Raw genomic sequence first — 19,358 nt, 5'->3', positions numbered from 1 at the left:
TTTTCTTTTAAACATGAATCTTTTTTCTTTCTCACTAATCCAAATTATGGAGAAAATCTGCAGCTACTTTTTGTCCTCCCAAAGTGGGCAAAAGTAACTGCTCATTGTCAAAATCAAGTGCTGGCTTGCTTGTTCAGGATCCAAGGTGCAAAGGTGAGCACAGACTTCAAATCAGAGCGGTGTTTAGATCGTCTCTAATCCTTTGACTCGCCACTGAAGTATACTCTCAGGTTCCTCCTAGATATTTACGAAGTATACTTCTCATGGTTTCACAGTACCTACAAACTATACTGAATTTGGTAAGAACAAAGACCAGATAAAGTGGGTTTCAAAGTATTTTGTTGTGGAAGGGCGTGAGAAGGATCCATTTATGATCTGCCCCACTGCCCAGAGAGCCTAAGGGTTGCACTTTGGTATCTGCTCCAATCTGCTGTACTCAGAATGGGAGAAAAACAAAGCTTCATAAGGGTGTTCTGTATTTCTGGCCTTCCTGTAAAGCTCAGGTTGGTTTATCTCAGTGATTGTTTACCACAATTGCTTCATTAAATCTGACAGTAGTTTTTGACAGATTTTTATTAATAAATTGACCTAAAACTACCCTTCCTGAAACCCTCCCACACTGTTGGTGGGAATGTAAATTGGTACAGACAGTATGGAGGTTCCTTAAAAACTAAAAATAGAGCTACCATATGATCTGGTAATCCCACTCCTGGGCATACATCCGGAGAAAACCGTAATCTGAAAGGATACATGCACCCCAAAGTTCACTGCAGCAGGACCTAGAGATGATCATACTAAGTGAAGTAAGTCAGAGAAAGACAAATATCATGATAGCACTCGTGGAATCTAATTTTTTAAAAAAAGAAACAAATGAACTTATTTACAAAACAGAATCAGACTTAAGGGGAAACGGGGTGGGGGGGATAAATCAGAAGCTTGGGATGAACACATACACACTACTATAGATAATAAGATAACCAACAAGGACCTACTACTGTATAGCACAGGGAACTCAATATTCTGTGATAAGCTATATGAGAAAACAATCTAAAAAAGAATGCATGTATGCATGTGTATAACTGAATCACTTTGCTGTATACCTGAAACTAACACAACATTGTAAATCAACTACACTCCAATAAAATTAAAATGAAACTACCCTTCCTTATAAATTTTCACATCCTACTACATTCTATGGAAATCAACAATTTCTTCACACTTAATTCTTGTAATCTACCTTTACCATGAAATTTATAAAAACTACAAAGAAAGGATAACTCATCTCAAACTAGTTGTTTCTGAGAAGTGTAGTTTAGTACATAAAGTAGGCAAAATTAAATCATTAGAAATCAGAATTGCAATACTACAAGGAAGCCTTGATATACTGGATATTTTAATGATGCAAACATTTCTATTAACTGATTTTACAGTTTTGCAATTCTCATTCTTAGTTTAAAACTTTGCTAGTATAAAAACCACGACTCTATCACTCTTCCTTATGAGATGTTATAGACTGAATTCCTAAAACATGAATATATTTAACATCATAAGACATTTGTTAAAAAACAGTTCTTACATTCATTAAGAATCACATACCTTTTTTGTTTTGGGATACTTTGTTGGACATTTATTAAGTGCTGGAACTTCAGTTTCAGTAATTATTTCTGCTAGTGCAGTTTCACTTTCTGGTTCTATTGCAAGTACAGTATTTTCAGTATCATTTTGTTGTGAAGTAACTTCTATATCAGGAGAAGACGGTTGGATATCTGAACACATGCTGACAGTTCTGTGTCTCCGACGCTGCTGTCCGATGTGAGTCCTACTCCGAGAAAAACTTTTTCTCTGTTTAGTTCTATTTACTTTGGCAGGAGTTGGCTTGCTAGCAGTTTCTTCTTTTGCTTGTTCCTAATTCAAAAGAGAATGGAACTTTTAATACGTTGTTTATATAACTCAGTAGTTGAAATCTAATGGCATCAATCTGCTTCAGAAGCTAACTGCCCCAAATGTCTTTATGAATTCTGATATATATTAAATTGACATAATTAAAAATTTTCTTACTCTCTAAAACAAAGCAAGTGGAGTCTCATAGCTGAAGTCTTAAATTCTCATAGGATTTGAAAAATGCTATTGAAAAGCTAGTATCACATCAAAAATTCTTTATAGATGTAATTAAATTGTGGAAATTTTATTGGAAAGTGGTGAAGTGTGAAAATAAAACTAGACCTGAATAATAATACCTGAATAACTTCAGCATCAGTGACAATCTGTGCATCTTTACATTCAGTTTTAACTTCAGTTTTGGCAGTGCTGATCCTTTCCAAAGCTTGTTCTCTTCTTTTCTCTCTTTTTTCAAGTCTGGCAAAAGCTTGCAGAATTGCTTCCATTTTCCTTTCTTCTCTTGTCTACAAAATTTAAAGTAACGTAATAAATACTGCTGTGAAGTAAAATTCAAAAGTCCAAATGTTCATGGCAAATTAAAAAAAATTTTCTATGATGGTGTTAGCAAAACACCTCTTTTGATGGTAGATATGGGATTAAAAACATTTATATTCATTTTAGATCTTTGAGAATCCCAAACATCTTGGTAAACCCTGTCATTACAAATATATTACAATGAAAGGAATGTTTGGATGATTGTATGTTAATGATAAAGGTAAGGCAAAACCAAAAAAAGACTCAAGAACGACCCTGCTTTATCAAACCAAAAATCTTTTTTTCTCAATAATACATTAGGCAGCCTTTTAAAAATAAGATCAAAGTTCCTAAGGTAATAATATGTTGAAAAGGTTAAATCCATATGAACATAAGGAGTGAATATACTGACATGTCATAGCAGGATATTGTGGGGTGAAGTCCTGGGTTTAAATCATGATGCTACCAGTCATTTACTATCTCTGTGACCCTAGGCAATGTAACAACTCTGGTTATTAACCTTTTTGAGCATCTTATAAAATGTGGGTAACAATATTTACACTTCACAGAATTGTTAATGAATTCAAATATAAAATATCTGTGAAGTTTTCCAACCTTACTTGGAAAATGGTAGGCATTTCTTAGGTGTTACTATTTCTCCTTTGGCTCTCTTGCCCTCCATTATAATTGTTATAAGGCATTCCTCTATCTTCTGCTCTTCCCGTCTACACTGACAGTTCAAGGCAGAGACTGGAAAACAGCAAGAGTTCCTTTGAGCATCAGTTCTCTTTGGAGAGAGAACATTAAAAGCAAGACCCAGAGCCTTGGCCAGGGGGCCTGGCAAATGCTTCAGGTTTCAACCAGAAACAGGAAGCATGTCCATCAACTGTCCAGTTCTCCAAATGTAAAGAACCAGGTCCTGAGGCTTAGATCCATTCATCTTTCTTCCTTTATTGTCATCCATGTAGGAAAGAAAGATCAATAACTCAAGGTCTGGCTGCATGGTCTTCTCAATATCAGAGCTTTAGAGTTCGAGTAATTATCAGCAGAGATTCAAGCATTAAGTAAGACACCTACACTATGAAAACTATTACTTACTCTTTCCTATATTTTTTCCTTTTATTGTTCCACTAGGTAAGGGAAATATGTAAACAAAACTCTTCTGAGAACTTTATAATTGGTGAAAACAGACTACCATACTGCAAATGTGTCAGTCTTATAAAATGTGTTATCCTCACCCTCTTTATTTTACAGGTAAGGAAACTGAGATCCAAAGAGGTAAGATTACTTGTTCATGGACACATATCTGCGTCTTAGCTTTCTTGGTCTGGGATGGATAATAAGACACTAAAATAAAGAACATAGGCAAAAGATCTCTTTACTGGAACTGGAAGTTTTAAAGCTGAATTCTTTCCTTAGATAATACATGTCTCTGGTCTTAATAAATCACTTTACTCGACCCCTTTTCATTTATGGCTCTCTATAAAAATCCTGTCTCAATATATTAGGGCTTTTCTAACACCCTAAATTTAGAAGTCTGGAGTAACTAAAAAATAAGATTTTCATAATTGCTTCACCTGTGGAATGGGGGTGGGTAGAAAGAGAAGGGGTTCATTATTGTGCTTATAAATTTAAAAATAAATCTGGGAAAAGTACATTTTTCCAAAAGAAACAAACTTGTCTTAGCAAGAATCATTTTATGTATAAAATAAATTTACCCATGGGCCAGGCACCCAAAGGAGATATTTTCTATGTCATGATTATCCAAGGAAAGTTTCCTAAGATAAATACGAATTTATGCCAAAAGAAGTTTCCTTGACATGGTCCATTATTCACTTGTTTTAGATACAGTAAGGGTCAGAGATAAAATTAATTGATGTAAAGACAAAATTAATTCATTTAAAAATTGAACTCCCTTGGTAAACAATGCAGCTAATGGATAGTCAAAGCAAAATCCTTTATTTCTAGATGACTCGATCTTTTTGAGCTGGTCAGGATCTTAAAAATAATCTAGTCCTACACTGCTGAAGAAACCAGAGCCCACGTGTATTAACAGAATCACTCAAAGGCAGAGCCATAATTATTATCCAAGTTTCCAGGCTCCTGGTTTGTTCTTCTTTCCAATTACCAACTACTGACACACTACATAATGCAAAATAAAGCATAATTCTTCCTACATTTACTACAACTATTAACTGAAAGCACTAAACAGGTATCCTAATAGCTTTAACCCAGCTTCATCTTAAAACACACACTTTAGAAAATGTAAACATGCTTTCGATTATGTGAAGAAAAGAAAAACGTTAGTTACTAATCTACTTTTTTTTTTAAACTCCTTAAGGTTCATATGTCATTCAGCTTTTATATTCACCAGTGTATTCTCTGACACACACAACCAGATATACAGTATGTAATGACTGAAAATTTACCACCCACTTTATAGAGCTAACTGATAAATAAGTTTTATATATAGCTTGAGATAATTATAGCTGATTGTTCAGGGGACTAGAGAAATTAGGAGCCTTAGTTCAGCAGACTGTCCATAGATCCTGACCTCTGAGCTGGATGTAGTTTAGATGATACTTGTCACCTAAGGCTACCACCAGGACCTGCATGTTTCATTTTCATGACTCATTCCAAGCCACTGACTGTTCAGACCTCAAAAGTCATTTTTACTCTCTATGAGCTTGGCAACTGATAGACCCTGATTTAGAATTAGAATTAGAATCAGACAGGGTTGACTTTTGACTTTTGTTGTTAACAACAACACTGTTGTTAACGCTGGAGTGTTGGGTGCTGAACTAAAAAAACTGACAAATCTCTGATGAGATCTACAGATTGCTTTTATGACATTTTTCAGTTTATGGCTTTACAGTATAACACACAAGAGTACAGTAATTTTCTGTAAGCGGAAAGTCTGCTTAATATCCCTTTATAGGATTTTATCACTTGAGTGAGTACAGTGAGAATTTTTATTACAATTTTGTGCTTCAATGTATAAACACACTGGAACACAAATTTAACTTGAAATCATGTCACCTTGTACTTGGAAGAGACTATGGAGATCTTCTTGTATGAGCCCCTATTCAACAAATGGTGAGGGACTTCCCTGGTGGCACAGTTGTTAAGAATCTGCCTGCCAATGCAGGGGACATGGGTTCGAGCTCTGGTCCGGGAAGATCCCACGTGCCGTGGAGGAACTGAGCCCGTGAGCCACAACTACTGAAGCCCCTGCACCACAAGGAAGAGTAGCCCCCACTCTCAACAACTAGAGAAAGCTTGCGCACAGCAACAAAGACCCAACGCAGCCAAAAGTAAATAAATTTATATTTTTTAAAAAATGGTGAAAACCTAAGGTCCATATAGTTCAAGGACTACATAATAACACGAATTAAAGTTTTATACAATATCACAACTGAAAAACTAAACTACACTGACTAAATTGTTAGAATTCATCCCAATTAGAGATATTTGGTAATATGAAGCTGAGTGAAAATAAGCTTATGTACTCTGGATGCCTTACAGTGGCTTTAGAAGGAAATTTGCTAGTAGTAGGATGTAAGAATTGAGAAGGAAACAAAATGAAGACATTTAGGTATTTTGTGATTTCTTTCTTTTTTTTTTTACCTTACTACCAAGTAGGAAGTGGCTCTTAAAAACAAAAACAACAAAGTTGCCTTTTAAAGGAAAAGGGAAATGGCAGGGCCAACCTACCAAATTACTTACAGCGTTGAAATAGAGAAATTAAAAGACTTCTTACTCAACTAACTTCCCTTAACCTTTTGAATAGGAATTTATTAATTTTTAAAAAAATGCTAAGATTACTGCTTACCAATAAAATTGTTCCAAAAGAGTAAGTATCTCCATTTCTTCTCTACCACATGATGATTTAGTTTAACTTCATAGCACTCTTTCCTGTTTGATGTTTGTTTTTCCTTCCACCCCGTCCTCCGTGAAAGCTGCTCCAGAACAGGGACCTTGCCTTCTTTTGTTCACCCAGTACTTTAAATGGTGCTCAGCATATAACAAACACCCAAATTTTTAAGTGAATAAGAATTGGGTATACATTATATAAACCATGTATATCACTGTAATTTGAAGGTATGTAATGAATTCTTTAAACAAGATTTTGGAAATCCTGAATTTACTACAAGGCAGCTGAAGCTGAATATCCTCATTTCGTTTGAACAGACAACCTATAAAAATAAACAGGTTCCTTTTTGCTAGTCGATACTACGATTTTGAAAAAACAATTCCTAAACACTGTGGTGAAGAAAATGGGACTTAAGAAAATTAAAACTAGTAATCAACGTTAACTTAGTCATGCTCTGAGGAGAGAAAAGTTAAGATGGACAATACATGTCAGATGACTTTTCTGGCAAATTTACCCTCCCCTATAGTTTACTATTATTAAAAATTCTTTTGCATCTTCTAAACTGATCTTCTAAATCAAGTCGCTTCCTAGAGACATTAGTAAGAGCATGGATTCTGTATAGTAGTGTCTTCTCAGAGTGTTTTTTCTATAGAATAAAAATCTGCAGGATGTCAAAGGTGTCACTACAGAAAAACAAGTTGCAAGGACGTACAGGTTGAGGAAATGCTGACATAAACCGAACTTCTCAAGAGGTTTCAAACACCATGTATACTGGAAATCTCGAAGTTGGGGACAAGGTATACTGTTTACTAAAGTCAGCTGGCTAGAAAGCTCTCTCTTTCACAAAACATCTAATTAGAGTTCCATGGAATACCTTTTTTTTTTTTTTTTTTGGAATACCTTTTGATGTGAAGGATCAAGCCTGAGAAAATTGTGGGGAATCCTGCATCCTATCCTGCCTGGACTATAAGCTTCATTTAGTTCACACTCATGGGCGTATCTATAGCTTTCCTCAAATGGCTGCCAGGAACATCTAATAAGCTCAATTATAGACCACCTACTTTTATAAAAGCCAGACCTTTTTTTCCCCCTAGAAGCTAGGGCTAAGGCAATGAGCCCCACAAATCCTTGCCCTTACATAGTTTATATTCTGGTGATATACAATTGATTCTAGATTGTCCTAGATGCTTGACAGGTTTAAGAAACTCATAGCTAGGTGACTATCCCTTCATATCCTTTTGTTGGTCTCAAATTTCTATCCTCCTACATGTGAAGACCACCTGAACCACCTTGCATGGACTCCAGTTTAAGCAATCTGACTATAACAGGCCATCAAATATTACCAAGACTATATTCCCCAAGTACTCTTTCCATAAGGTTGTGGAAAGTTATTTTGAAAATACATTAAAAGATACTACAAAGGAGGTTCTTTTCATTTCATTATAAATGGGGTGAAGGAGGGGAAGCAAGCCTCCTTTTGAATTTAAATCTTTCTAAGGTTTTATATTTTTAATCAATCACCTGTTCATCAAAATAAGGTGAGCTTCTCAATATCTAACCCCCTTCTGTACACTTAACCTCTGACAAGGTTATGGCCACCTAACTTCAACTCAACTACCATGGACCTGGGAGAGTCTACTCAGTAGTACCCCGGTTTTGAAACCAGGTGAGTATAAACAGCCTGCTGTATTTCAACTTACCGTATTATTATATTTCAACCCACTGTATTTCAGCTTAAGATTCTCCCAAGTCAATACCAACCCACTGCCAAAGAAGTATCTCTTACTAGTTAAAGAGAAAATGTCTAATAACCATCTATTCAGTTCCATACCATTTAGCCACATGTGAGCTTCTGTAAGGAGAGGACAAAATATAATGGAGGAAAAAGGAAAATATTAAGAATGGCTTTCTACCCTGGCCCCCTAATGATTTGAGTATTCTTTCATGAAATCATCATTCAGCATTTCATGTGATCTACAATCAACCAATCTTATTTTCCTATATCCCTCCTCACCCCCCCCCCAAAAAACAGCCTATAATTCCAGCCAAATGTGATTTTAAACATCATAAGGTAATGGTAAATTCTACCTACTTCATGAAATGACCTCTGATCCCTCCAGCTATAAGTTACCTGTCATATATCTCCTTTACCACACTTCCTGCTGCATTGTAACTGTTTTCTAAATGCCCTCGAAGGCAGAGATATTATCTTCCACTCTCAACAAAAGGAACAAAGTAGCAACCAAATTACATAAATCACCTGTGCTATTTTTGGAGACTGAGCAACATGCTAATATTAGGTTGTATATGGAACTGCCATTTGTGTAGATAAAAACTATCAAATCAACAATTTCATATGGTTCAAGCTATACTACAAAAGGATGGGCTGAAGTATATTTGAATTTGGACATTACATGGTACTTATCTGGGAGGAAAGTCTGACTTTTTATATTTCAATCTCACAGATACACATCAGAACTGGTATCTCCTATTATAATGCTTTAAAGTCTGTCCCATCACAGGAGAAAATTTAAATCAGTTTGACCTAAGTTTCTCAGGAGTTGACCTATCTTTCCAATTACTGATGTTAACATAGCCAATATAAAAGGCAAACACTGGAGTAATAAAGGCTGATGAGTACTTAAACTTTTCAAAACAAAATATTTCAACCCACAAATACTAATACTTTGGGGAGTGGGAAGGGGCCAAACCAACTGCTTAAGAATTCTAGGATGCATGCTTTTGCATTCTAGTCATTTGAGTATAGCAAAAATTCTATAATTAAAACATCCAGGCAAACACAGCAATTACAACTAACAACATTACAGTGAACTTGAAGGCTACAGGTTAAGGAGCCAAGGATTTTTAAATACTTCAAAAGGGAACCCTCATACACTGTTGACGGGAATGTAAATTGGTGCAGTCACTAAGGAAAACAGTATGGTGGTTCCTCAAAAAATTAAAAATAGGATCCAGCAATTCCACTTCTCAGTGTATAAAGAAAACCACTAAATGAAAACATACGTGTACCCCCAATGTTCACAGCAGCATTATTTATAATTGCCAAGATACGGCAGCAACCTAAGTGTCCATCAACAGATGAATGGATAAAGATGTGACCAATATACATATATATGTGTGTGTATGTATATCTCTCACACACACACACACACACACACACACACACACACACAATGGACTACTACTCAGCCATAAAAAAAGAATGAAATTTTGCCATTTGCAGCAACATGGATGTGGAAGGCATTATGCTAAATGAAATAAGTCAGAGAAAGACAAATACTGTATGATACCTCTTATATGTGGAATCTAAAAAATACAACTAGTGAATATAAGAAAAAAGAAGCAGACTCACAGATGTAGATAAACTAGTGGTTACCAGTGGGGAGAGGGAAGGGGGGGAGGGGAAGTATAGGGGTAGCAGATTAAGAGGTACAAACTACTAGGTATAAAATAAGCTACAAGGATATATTGTACAGCGCAGGGAATATAGCCAATATTTTATAATAACTATAAATGGAGTATAACCTTTAAAAACAATCACTATTGTACGCCTGTAACTTATACAATATTGTACCTCAATACTTCAATAAAAAATATTTCATATCCCTTCAAAATACCAAATTCTAAATATTTACGTTTGTTTATTCCCATGAAAAATACTCAGCTGCACAACCACCTTAGTGGCATATATTAAAATGAATATGCTAAAACAGATATAAAAACATGAAGTATTCATTTATATTAATATAGCATACTAGTAGACAAAATCTGGACAAAACTGGATTCCCAAGTATGCCTTTTTGTCTACCTATCCAAAGTTCCATCATGTTCAACAAAAAGGCATTTCTCTTTCCTTCTGCCATCTCAAAATGAGGATGTTCTAAGTTCCACTAACTTTCTCAGCACTGAAAGAAGGAAGTATTTTAAAAGTAGCCCCAGAGTCATATAACAAACCTCCAGGTTTGAATTTTCTTTTTTCCTCTCATTTCTCTCCCCCCAAAAGCATTGTTATAGCCCTTAAAGCCGTATTTGTATCAGACGCATGCCTCATACAGAAACCACTCATACCCTAAAGTGATCTTCTAAAAGTTTCTGCAGGATTATTGCAAAGACAAGGCTGTGGCAATTGTGGAATGAACTGGCCAATATTGAACATCTAGTCAAGAAAGGGCCATAGGTAATTTGGGTTAGGTACAGGTAATTTATTAGATGTAACCCAATCTTGAAAAAGGTTCAAGATAATTCCTTTTAGAGGAAGAACTCCTTTTTCTTTATAAGCAACCTCCTCCAATATTTTCTCCTATATTTGTTTTTCTTCTCTCCTGTTCCTAACACTACCCTGTCCCATCAGAGCAGTGCTTCTGAAATCCTGAGGCTGTGAAACAGTTCTGCATTGCTTTTGCAATTTTGAACATCAACAATACATCAGTGTTAGAGGAATGACCATCAAGGCAATAAGAGTTACATTTAAGCAGGCCTACAATGACCAAAATCCAAAGATCCTACCGCTAAGTATATGACACCTGAGATTCCATGAAATACAACATGAAAATCACTAAAACAGGAAACAAGGGAGCATATAAAATAAAGGGGAGTGGGGAAAGCCCGTACTAAGATCATCAGTTGGTATATAAAGTCATTTTCAAATCTTAAGGCAAACTATATTTTAATGTCTTCTTAACTGGCCTAGACATTGTATCAATTGCTAAATTACCATGGATTTTTAAGAAAATATCTTGTCCTAGTTTTTATACAGGTTAAGATATTTCAAATAAATAGTACAGGGAGTGTAAATACTAACCTTATTTTAATGGAAACCTTACTTTGTGATAGCAATATGAGATGTAAAAATAGCAGCTGCCAACAGTGGGTATTCTTCTTTTTCGCATAAGCCATTTATTTAGTGCTATTATAAGCTTTAAAATTCCATTTTTGTTTTACATTAAATTATGAAGAGAAAGGATACATTTAGTTAATGAAAAACATTTTGAACAGTAATTCTGGCATTAAAATTAATAGTACTCTGCTTCAAAAATGTTAAAAAATTATTTCTTAAATGTCAGAAATTCTAAATTGTCTAATGAACACACAGTGAAAATACAAAAGATTAGTGGAAGTTACTTGAATGGTAATGACAAAGCCAAATAGAAATGCTCAGGGACACATCATGTTTGCTAACTTCAAAGAACAAGGTAAAGGCCCTCCTAAAGGCAGCAGCAAGTATTTTGGGACGAGCAGTGTCACTAAAACCCAAGTGACAGAAGGAAGCTGCTACCGGCCTTCCAACTTACCATCTTCCTTCTCCTTTCTGCAATCTGTTCCTCTGACTCCATTTCTACTTCATTGCTAATGGGAGTTTTTTCTTCTATATCATCAATAAAATCTGGTTCCTGAAAGATGGAAATGACTGCTTTATAGAAACTACTACTCCATCTACAAACTAGAGGCACAGAACCATGTATTTTAAATGTCTTTCAACCAGAACTAATTAAACATAAAAATTACAAGAGTACTTAAATCCATTTCAGAAACTTAAAACTGGTTCCTAATTCAGGAAACTTTTCAAAATCATGCAATCAAATAATTTTGTTTCTCAAAGTTCTAGTCAATAATGTTCTTTATCAGTAGAGTCCGCAAAGCCTTAAGTTTATATTCTTACCAACACATAAACATATAAATTATTTCACATAACCCAGTGCCTACAAATACCAAGTGCTTAATAAAGGTTTGTTCAATTTAACACTTACGGGAAACTATCCTTAGAAGATAAGACACTGGAGACGAATAAAAGCTTACTTAATCTTCACATTTAAAAGGTCCCGCCTAACTAACTTCCATTTGTTTAGAGGGCATATAACAAAATACTTCCTGGTGAAGCGGAAGTACAGGCCAAACTCTTTCCTCAAATTTATCTTATGTGTTTTTAAAATAACTTCCTCTCAAAAATCATATGTCCACCCCTACAGAATTGATTTCATTATGTCCCAAATATTAAAGGAAAGGAATCATTATGGCTTAAGACTTTAAGTAAGAACATTTATTACAAACGTAAGGACAGTGCCATCTGGAAGAATTTTTTTAATTACCCAGTCTTAAGGAAAATCTTGTATTCAATTCTACAAGGATTTGCTGGGTGAGCTGTTTCTTAAAAGTTTAACAAATATTGTACAAATTCTAGCAGAACCTGTAGTTTACATTTATAAGTACTTCATTAAATAAGAGAATGACTTAAAAAGTTTAAGCCATTTTATACAAAAAAGAGGATAAAATATGACAAATTAATTTTCTTCTCTTAACTTCTTTCATCAAGATTCAGTAGAGCATAGTTCAGTACCTGATTATTTGACACCGATAGTCTCAGAGGAGAAAGCTTTCTCTGTTTAGTTTCCGGGCTCTTCATTTTGTTCGCTGTCCCTTCACAATCCAAAGTAATATTCTGATTTTGTGTATCTTTTTCTTTTGAAATATCCTTTTCTTTTTTTCCTTTCTTTCTTCTGGTCTCATAACCACTATTGATGTTTTCCGTGGATTCAGAACTACGTTTCAGAACAGGGCACTCTGGATTTTCTTTGAGGCATGCACAATCCACCTTGTACTTACTGGAAAGAAAACCAGTTAAATATTTGTTCAAGATATAGACTGTAATATTTTCTAATCCATTTTAAGCTACACCTCCACAAAACTGTATGCTATTACTAATTATAAGCAATCGTTTTCGCTAATTTTCATTCCTTATAACTATGACAAAATAAATTTTCTCATAAAAACAATATAATAATTAGAAGTTGATTTCTGACCAGAGATTGGTCATAATCATAAGGATAACCAGTGATGGGTTACAGAAGGAAAAAACTCCAATAAATTAAAACTGAGTCTTTTTAAGTCAAATGATACCATGGCATATTTTAAGGCAAAAACCCCAGGTTACCTCAGAGTGCTATAAAGTGTATATGCAGAATATGATAAAATACTCTAAATCTGACCTAAATAAAAAATGCTAGGTACAATAAATACCAAACCTTAACTAGTTTGTCTTATACTTTAAGGAATGATTTCAATAACCAGGGTTCTTTGAAAAGCTACCTTGAAAAAACTGAATGTCATGTTTGCCTTTGCCCTTAGGTATTCCCTCTTTCAAATAAACGGAAGCTTGAAAAATAATTGCACTACCTCTCATCTTCACAGTAGTGATAATTATTACTCCCATTTTACGGATGAGATTAAAGCTCAGAAGGTCAGTATCTTGTCCAAAGTCACACATTAAGTGGTAGGGATGACATTCAAATACAGGTCTGAGTCCAAAGCCCACACTTTTCAGCTCTTCAGTATTTCTTAACTCTCTACCCTCTTGTCTACCACCAAGAGTCAGTTCATCTCTAGGATATAGGCTGAATGCCCAAACCAGAGTTAAATAATAACGGAAGACTCCCACTTTGCATGTTTTGAGTAGTTTGTTCATAATAAAAAATAATTTACTTTTCCAAGTTTCTAATACGCCTAACTCATTCACTTTCAACACTGGTAGAAAGCTACAAGTCAAACTGTCTAATTCTGTGAATCAGGGGTAGAACTCAAACATCATGGTCTACCCCTCACCTCTCCAAATCAGGCAGTAACAGAAACTAGCTGGAAACTTTTTCTAGATATTTTCTTTGATTTTAGGACAACAGAACTGCAAATAATAATGATGACAACTGCTAATATTTATTCAGCACTTATTTTGTATCAAGAATGGTTTTAAACCCTTTACATGTGTCAACTCAATCTTCGAAATATTCCTGTTAGGTATTATTTTTCTCATATTATAATGAGGTAATGAGGGAGAGAGAGATGACAAAATTGGTCCAAGGTTACATAACTAATATAAGTGACCGAGCTAGGATTTGAAAGCAGAGAGTCAGATTATAAAAAGCTTATATTTTTAACCACTGTGGGAAACAGTCCCCCAAAGCAATGAGCAAAGAGCTATTATGCTCAATTTTCCACCTTGGTGGGGGGGGGGGGCGGAGAAAGAGCTAAAAAGGAAACACTTTAGTTATCAGGATAAATCTGACTCCAACAATCAAGTAGAGATGCATATACTGAAGGAAGAGGGATTTCATTGACAGAAAACATAATGGACATTAAAAATGTCTGCATGTAAAATGGATACCACACAAACTCTTAAAAATAAAATACAGGAGGATATGAACTGAAATCCTTATAACCCAAAAGATTATAGAATATATAAAGAAGTGCCTCCACCCACATCGGTTTAAAAAAAAAGACTACCCAGCAGAAAAATGAACAGATGATGAGACAAGTCATAAGAGAGGAAATCCAAATGACAAATGAATACATAAAAGGATCTTTGGGCTCTTAAAATAATCATGGAAGATGGTAATTACAAATATAAAAAGATACTATCTCACACAGATTAACATCGATTTTTAAAGTACAGTAAAGAAGTGTTGCAAGGAAGTAAAGCTATGGGAGTATAAACTGGTCATTCACCCACGTCTGGTAAAAACTGAGGCTGTACACATTCTACAACCCAGCAATTCCACCTCTACGTCCCTATCATGGAGAGAACATGTACACATGCAGCATTTTTTGTAAATCTAAAGGTCCACCAATAGTGGAATGGATAAATGCCATCAGCGGTGAAAATAAATGAATTAGAGCTACACATAACAAAAGAACTGAATCTCACAAAAGTAATGAATGAGAAAAGATGAATGCAAAATAATACAGATTATAATTTCCATAAATTTTTAAAATATACAAAACTACTCCATACTATTTAGGGACATCTACAGACATAGTAAAAATGTTAAACTCACCAAATTAAAGATGGCAGTTATCTCTGGTAAAAGACAGAGGGATAGACGCAATCTGGCTGCTAAACATATGGGCCTTTAATGGATAATGTTTTGCTTCTTAATTTGGAAATGAGGCACATGGACTTTTTTTTTTTTTTTTTGGCCGCACGGTTCGTAGGATCTCAGTTCCCTGACCACGGATTGAACTCAGGCCACAGAAGTGAAAGCAGAGAGTCCTAACCATCAGGCAACCAGGGAACTCCCTACATGGACTTCTGTATTACTATTTTTTACAGTAAAATTTTTAAAATTTAAATTGCAGTTTCTCTACTCAGAATTAACTTTTCTTAGTGTTAATCAACTCTTCTTTAGTGTTTCAGAACAACAGTTCTCAGAGTTTCCTCGTACGATCGCCAACAAACCCTTTCAATTTATACTGCAAAGAAACTTTGGCACAATTTCTTTTCTTCTGAGGGGCAATAAGTGAAATTATCCATTTCTACTGATTAACCAAATTAATTGAATGAGTAAAACTCTACACTCTACCTAAAATACAAGAAAGAAAAGAAGGAAAAAATTCTCACATAAACAAGGTCAGTATTGCTCAATTAGGATTACTAATTATTATACTATGAGCATTACATTACAATAAGAAAAGTCTGGAAGACCAAAGCAACCATGCTGTAATGGAAGCTGATATCAGAATGCTCGTTTCCAAGTATTTTTAATTGCCTAATGGTAAATAAAAATAGAAAGCTAAAGAAGTAATGACAATACCTACATTTTTATAAGGACATTAAGGAATTATTTGAAAACAACAGGTATCATATTTACAGACTTGAACTTACCAATTCCCATAGTCAAAATCAAAGGCAATAGTAATTTCAGTTCCCTTTGGAATACTTTGTACAGAATAAATGTAAAGATGTATGGTTCCATCTTCAATTTCATGCCTCACCTGTTAGTTAAAAGAATAATTTTGTATTTCCATAAATATATGTCTCTATAAATTATTTTCTACCTTTAGAAGCATCTCATCTTGCAATTTTGAAAACTATTCTTTTCAAAGTAATTCACAAATACAACATGGAAAATATGCCATTAATTACAAGACTTGTACCTAAATCAGTGGTTATCAACTGGGAAGGAGGTACACATCTATGCAAGTTTGATGCAGGCTCTAGGAGCATCGAAAAGAAAATAACTCTATTTCATCAATTCTATGGTGCATATTTTTTCCCCTTTTAAAATCTGCGAAATTGGGAGTTTTACAAGTGATGGCATCTTTGATTTAATGAAACGCATTAATGGTACAGTTTATAAATATATAGTTAAAGTATAGTTTAACACTACACTTTTCTGTGATATACAGTGTTCTAGGTACTCTACGTGTATTAACTCCTTTAGTCCACATAACATCTTTTTACAGATAAAACTGAAGCACAGACAAGGTTACAAAGCTAGTAAGTCAAAAAGAAGACATGAATCTGTAAGTCTTGCTTCAAAACCTACACTTAACTGTAACATTATATAACTAGAAAACATTTATTTTGGTATGTGAAAAACAAAACCAGAAATATTATTTTATACACTTCTAAAACATAATTTACTAGCACATATAAAATCTACTTTAGTTCTCAGCTTCGTCATCTACCTTGATCAAATCAGAGCATATATTTGACTCATAAATAGAGCTTCCAGAATAAACAGAGAAGTCCAGTATTTTCTCTTACAAGTAATATCACAATTTCTTCAATGCTCAAAGTAACCTGAGACCTCACAGCCAGTTATCACCTAAATTTTCGTAATGGAAAGATGTTGGGCAGTATAAAATGCATCAACAACTAAAAACTGTTGGTCTGTTTTAGGCCACCAGACTTTTTTGTGCTTAATACTCAGATTCCACACACTCCCTACCCCTGCCTCCCCAAAGGATTTCTATAAGCTTACCTCTGCATTCGGTGTACAGGAACGCCTAATGAACCGAGCTTCATTCCCAAAAGTCCTTGCATCAACACACATTTCTAGACCATGAAATTTAGAATAGAATAAAACAAAAGGGTATGGTCTACAAAAAAAGAAATGCATTAGAAACTATTAACATTTTGAATTTAAGAAATTTCTAAAAGACTCATAGTAAGTAGGGAGGCCAAGATTTGAATATACGCAGTCTGATACCGGAACCCATTCTTAACCACTAGGCTAATTCATGCTAATAAGATTTTTACCTGCTCATATAACCTTACCTAAACCAAAGATAATTAATTCAGGTGGGAATTCAAATTTACAAAGAATGATAAAAAGGGAGTGATTACTGCCTTTACATAAGGATTCATAATGAGATGCCATTAAAGTTCCTATCAGTGCATTTACGTGTTTGATTTACAGCACTGTTTCAGATCAAATCTGCTATACGAAAGGGAAAGATTCTTGTATATCTTTCATAACTTAAGTAACTCAGTTATAAACAATATGAAATATTTTAAATAATTATAGCATATAGGCTGAGAATGTTATTTCCCTAGAGATGCAAACATATTTCTAGACCTCAGGGAAGCAATGGCTATCACAAGATCACATCAATTCCCACCCCCAAAATCACAAACGATAGAAGAAGGCTCCAAAGTCCTTCCAGTACCAAGAAAGTCGGAGTTGAAAGTGGTGACAATAACGTAAGACCAAATCTAACATCCTCTGATAAAAGAAGGACGTGGTCACCAGTGGTCTTTGCAGGTTCTAGCAATTATAAGGAATTAGGAAAGTCCTAGATGGAAAGGGTTCCTTATAATCTCAGGTAATCAGACTTTTTCATTAATGTCCACCTATATTGCTACAGTTTATCTTTGAAGTAGATTGTTTTAGGAGTGTCAGCAAGATAGGGATGGGTAAGAGACTAAGGAATAGGGACTTCCCTGGTGGCGCAGTGGTTAAGAAGCCGCCTGCCAATGCAGGGGACACGGGTTTGATCCCTGGTCCAGGAAGATCCCACATACCGCGGAGCAACTAAGCCCATGTGCCACAACTGAGCCTGTGCTCTAGAGCCCGTGAGCCACAATTACTGAGCCCGTGAGCCACAACTACTGAAGCCCGCGTGCCTAGAGCCCGTGCTCTGCAACAAGAGAAGCCACCGCAATGAGGCGCCCGCACACAGCAACAAAGAGTAGTCCCCGCTTGCCACAACTAGAGAAAACCCACACATAGCAATGAAGACCCAATGCAAGCAAAAATAAATTAATTTTAAAAAAGAGATTAAGGAATATATCTGCATCTACAGTTTTAAATATTAAAATAATCCCTTAGAAAACAAAATACACATAAACAATAGCTTTGTGCTTAAAATAGCCAAAAATTCAATATTTAACTACAGAAAACATGGAGAAAAAAATGAATATACCTCTTAAAGAAATATCCATTTGCTTCAAACTGTTCTCTTAACATAAACTTCCCTCTGTATTCAATGATAAGTGCATCAGGAGGCAAATCTTTTGCAGATTTCAGAATTTTCTTATTTTTTTGTATATGGCTCTACAATCAGAGAAAAGTTGAGATTAACTAAAACCAGACTGCTTTCAGTCTAAGTACTTAAGATATACAGTAGAAAAAGGTTTTTGTTTTATCATCTCTTGGCAAATGATATATTTACCTCTACAGGAGGTTTGAAGATCAAATTATTGGTATTCAAATCTGATTTATTTATCTCTTTTTTGTCATTTCCGTTGCCCAGTCTCAGAGCTATTCTTTGTGCCTCCCTCTGAACACCCTCACTATATTGGTTATTATTTGCCTCTTCATATCGATCCATCCATGCTTTGATTTTTGTCTCCCATCCAAAATTTGAACCATCAGACGAAGGATCAATCTCTGGAGCTGAGCCCTAAAATCATAGCAAACTAAGCATTAATATCTGGATTTTAAGTATTTACACACACACACACACACACACACACAATATGACAATCTATATAAAAGAATACAATATAAACCAGAAATAATGATAGGCTTTCTAAGTTGGTCCTAGTAGGAAAAAGAAAAAAAAAAGACCATAAGTGAGCAGCTTAATACATTTTTATACTGATGCCAGACACACGAGTTGGAAAACTGAAGGAAGCAGAGTTAAGTTGAATAGCAGAAATTTAAGCTTCACTACTGTAGCCAAATGGAGGCTTTCAATAAAACTGAAAATACCCAAAACTTTGGAGTCACTGTCAGCTAACAGTTAAAAAAAGATAGCGTGTAATAATTTTTTTGAG

General features: G+C 34.9%; 1 protein-coding gene across 1 annotated transcript in view; it reads right to left on the bottom strand.

Annotated features, from left to right (window-relative positions):
• The window catches only part of KMT2E (lysine methyltransferase 2E (inactive)), a 98,582-nt gene that overhangs the window by 10,279 nt on the left and 68,945 nt on the right, over window positions 1–19,358 (bottom strand). Inside the window, 8 exon segments of the mRNA XM_027123846.1 lie at window positions 1,597–1,905; window positions 2,238–2,402; window positions 11,599–11,697; window positions 12,642–12,906; window positions 15,957–16,066; window positions 17,059–17,176; window positions 18,503–18,633; window positions 18,752–18,982. Of these exon segments, the coding sequence (XP_026979647.1) occupies window positions 1,597–1,905; window positions 2,238–2,402; window positions 11,599–11,697; window positions 12,642–12,906; window positions 15,957–16,066; window positions 17,059–17,176; window positions 18,503–18,633; window positions 18,752–18,982 (1,428 nt within the window).

The sequence above is a fragment of the Aethalodelphis obliquidens genome, unplaced genomic scaffold, assembly GCF_003676395.1.
Source record: "Aethalodelphis obliquidens isolate GAN/ISIS:26980383/991018 unplaced genomic scaffold, ASM367639v1 scaffold27, whole genome shotgun sequence".
Taxonomy (NCBI): domain Eukaryota; kingdom Metazoa; phylum Chordata; class Mammalia; order Artiodactyla; family Delphinidae; genus Aethalodelphis; species Aethalodelphis obliquidens.
The sequence above is the reverse complement of the archived record's forward strand: the minus strand, read 5'-3'. Positions and strand labels throughout refer to the sequence as shown.